Raw genomic sequence first — 1,327 nt, forward strand, 5'->3', positions numbered from 1 at the left:
TGTGTGTGTGTGTGTGTGTGTGTGTCAGTAAGCAGCGCATTAATATAGAACGGTAATTAAAGGCTCTATGCACACCAGTATAGGTGTGTGTATTGTAGGAGCTAGGTGACGTGTGACGGCATAGTAGTGGTGTCCCAATTCTTAGGGGAATATTTTCACCCCTACCCCTTGACACTCTGTTTCAAGGGACAAGGGGAAGGGGAAGGGGACAAGGGGTATAAAATAGAATTGGGATTGGGCCTAAAGCTTGGTGCTTTTTTTCATTTGGCAAAATCTGTCTAAAAATGAAAGTTACTCAACAGCAACTCTTTATCGAACTGTTGCAGAAAGCAATATCTCACTCCCACACTGATGGGACTGAATTACTGAAAAACTGTACTAATATGTAGAACAGCAGCACAATTGCAATATTGCCGAATTGAAGGACAGAATGCAAAAATAAAACTTAGTTACCTGTGTTTCTCCAACTCATTGTGAACAGACCTGAAACAAAGAACAAACAGCTTTATTTAGCCATAACATTCGTTCATATTAAATTCTCACTCAGTTTTTTTTTTTTGTATAAGATATGTGTGGATAAGCATTTTGTAGACTGCCATCTAGTTAGATTGACCTACAGTTAAAAGTACTTAATATAATCAATTCAGCACTTAATATTTGGGGACACTTAATATTTGGCAATATTATTGACTTGATTGCACAGACACTACTGATGAGAATTGGGGCCAGTTGCATAAACGGTTTAGACTAGTCTTAAAAAGTTAGTCATCTAATTTTTTTTCTTCAAGACTGGTAATCACTTTTTAAATTCAATTCAGTTATGAAAAGGTAGATTGGTCTATTATTTGTATTGGAAAAGTAAGACAATTGCTAGTTGGTCAAAGCAACAGTCTATGCAACTGGCCCCTGGACTGAGCTGGATGATGACATGCTTCATAGAAAAGAAATTAACTCATTCCACAAAGTTCTTAAATTGAACTGAATCAAGAATGAACTGAAAAACAGACAGTTTACTATAGCGAGTAAATAATGATAATCATTTTTGGATGAACTAACACTTCAAGTTGTCTAAATGGAAGCAAATGCCTTTCATTCATTTGCTTAAAAAAAACATCAAAAGTCGTTGTAGAATAAAATTTAATATTTTCTGAATAACAAGAATCTCGCTAATCAGTGTTTTAGAACAGTGTTTCTCAACCAGGGGTCCGTGGACCCCTAGTGGTCCTTGACGTAAGGCCAGGGGGTCCGCATAAAGTATGAATTTTTGTATACAGTGGGTACGGAAAGTATTCAGACCCCCTTAAATTTTTCACTCTTTGTTATATTG

The 1,327-nt window shown here is 36.3% G+C and overlaps 1 protein-coding gene across 1 annotated transcript in view; it reads right to left on the reverse strand.

Moving 5' to 3' along the window:
- Positions 1-1,327, reverse strand: part of mxd3 (MAX dimerization protein 3) — a 7,827-nt gene that overhangs the window by 5,230 nt on the left and 1,270 nt on the right. Inside the window, exon 3 of the mRNA XM_016449735.1 lies at positions 454-483. Coding sequence (XP_016305221.1) covers positions 454-483 — 30 coding nt within the window. The remainder of the gene's footprint in view (positions 1-453; positions 484-1,327) is intronic.

Source organism: Sinocyclocheilus anshuiensis, unplaced genomic scaffold, assembly GCF_001515605.1.
Source record: "Sinocyclocheilus anshuiensis isolate Anshui unplaced genomic scaffold, SAMN03320099.WGS_v1.1 scaffold1763, whole genome shotgun sequence".
Taxonomy (NCBI): domain Eukaryota; kingdom Metazoa; phylum Chordata; class Actinopteri; order Cypriniformes; family Cyprinidae; genus Sinocyclocheilus; species Sinocyclocheilus anshuiensis.